This window comes from Crocuta crocuta, unplaced genomic scaffold, assembly GCF_008692635.1.
Source record: "Crocuta crocuta isolate KB4526 unplaced genomic scaffold, BGI_CrCroc_1.0 scaffold613, whole genome shotgun sequence".
Taxonomy (NCBI): Eukaryota; Metazoa; Chordata; class Mammalia; order Carnivora; family Hyaenidae; genus Crocuta; species Crocuta crocuta.
This window is the reverse complement of record NW_027528880.1, coordinates 497,882-498,747: the sequence shown is the minus strand read 5'-3', so window position 1 is coordinate 498,747 and position 866 is coordinate 497,882. Positions and strand designations below refer to the sequence as shown.

Sequence of the window (866 nt, the reverse complement as noted above, 5' to 3'; positions counted from 1 at the left end):
ACGTCTACGTCCGGCGCCGCTTGGCAGCGCTGGGGCTGGAGGGGTTGCTGTTGGCCGTCAGGACCTTGTCGGTGACCCGGCTGCGCTTCCGCTTGTCCGCCCCTTCCTTGGACCCCAAGTCTGAGGGGTTCTTGTCTTTGCTGGACTTTTCCGTTGCTTTCCCCAAGCTTCCTGAAGACGAAAAAACTGGGAGACAAAATCATTTGGCTGAAAACAGAATATCCAGAATTTTATTTCATCTTCCTGCTCAGTTATGAAAAGCTGCACCTACACATACGACACCCTCAGCCGGGGCTGCCGTGGGGCCTGCAGACAGCTGAGTCCTCCTGAGGACCCGCCCGTCTCCCCGTCCCTGCCTCGCGGAGCCTGTCCCCTGCTGGCCGGCCCCCTTGCCCTGCACGCCCCGCACCCCACAGCGTCCGTCCCCTGCCCGGTGCCAGAGCCCCAGGCCGCCGTGGGGCCCGCTCGCAGTGTGGGCCGCGCACGACGCCAGCCTTGCCCCGGGCTCCTGCCCAAGCAGGTAAAAGACCTGCCAGGGCGGCTGTGGCCCAAGGGGGCCTGACACGGCAGGCGGGGCCGCTCCTGGGGCCCAGGGCAGGGTCGGGGGTGCTCCCCACTCACCATCGTCTGCCCCGTTGTGGGGATCCACATCTTCCTTCATTTCTTCCTTCATTTCCTCTTCAATGACCACTTTTCCTGTGGGGCGACAGCTGACGTTTACCACAACGGTGGGAGACGCGGCCCCGCCCAGCGCTGCGGATGGCTCAGGCCGGCGACGGCTGTGTGTGTGGTTCTCAGCTGCCGCCAGGCCGCTTTTAAAGAGAGCCCATTGTTCTTGAACAAGTTCCCGCCAGGCCCCAGCGCCC

At 64.2% G+C, this 866-nt stretch overlaps 1 protein-coding gene across 1 annotated transcript in view; it reads right to left on the bottom strand.

The window, feature by feature from the left end:
• Nucleotides 1-4: 4 nt before the first annotated feature.
• The window catches only part of MRGBP (MRG domain binding protein), a 4,472-nt gene continuing 3,610 nt past the window's right edge, over nucleotides 5-866 (bottom strand). Inside the window, exons 3-4 of the mRNA XM_077756793.1 lie at nucleotides 622-696; nucleotides 5-186 (exon numbers count right to left, since the gene is read on the bottom strand). Coding sequence (XP_077612919.1) covers nucleotides 5-186; nucleotides 622-696 — 257 coding nt within the window. The remainder of the gene's footprint in view (nucleotides 187-621; nucleotides 697-866) is intronic.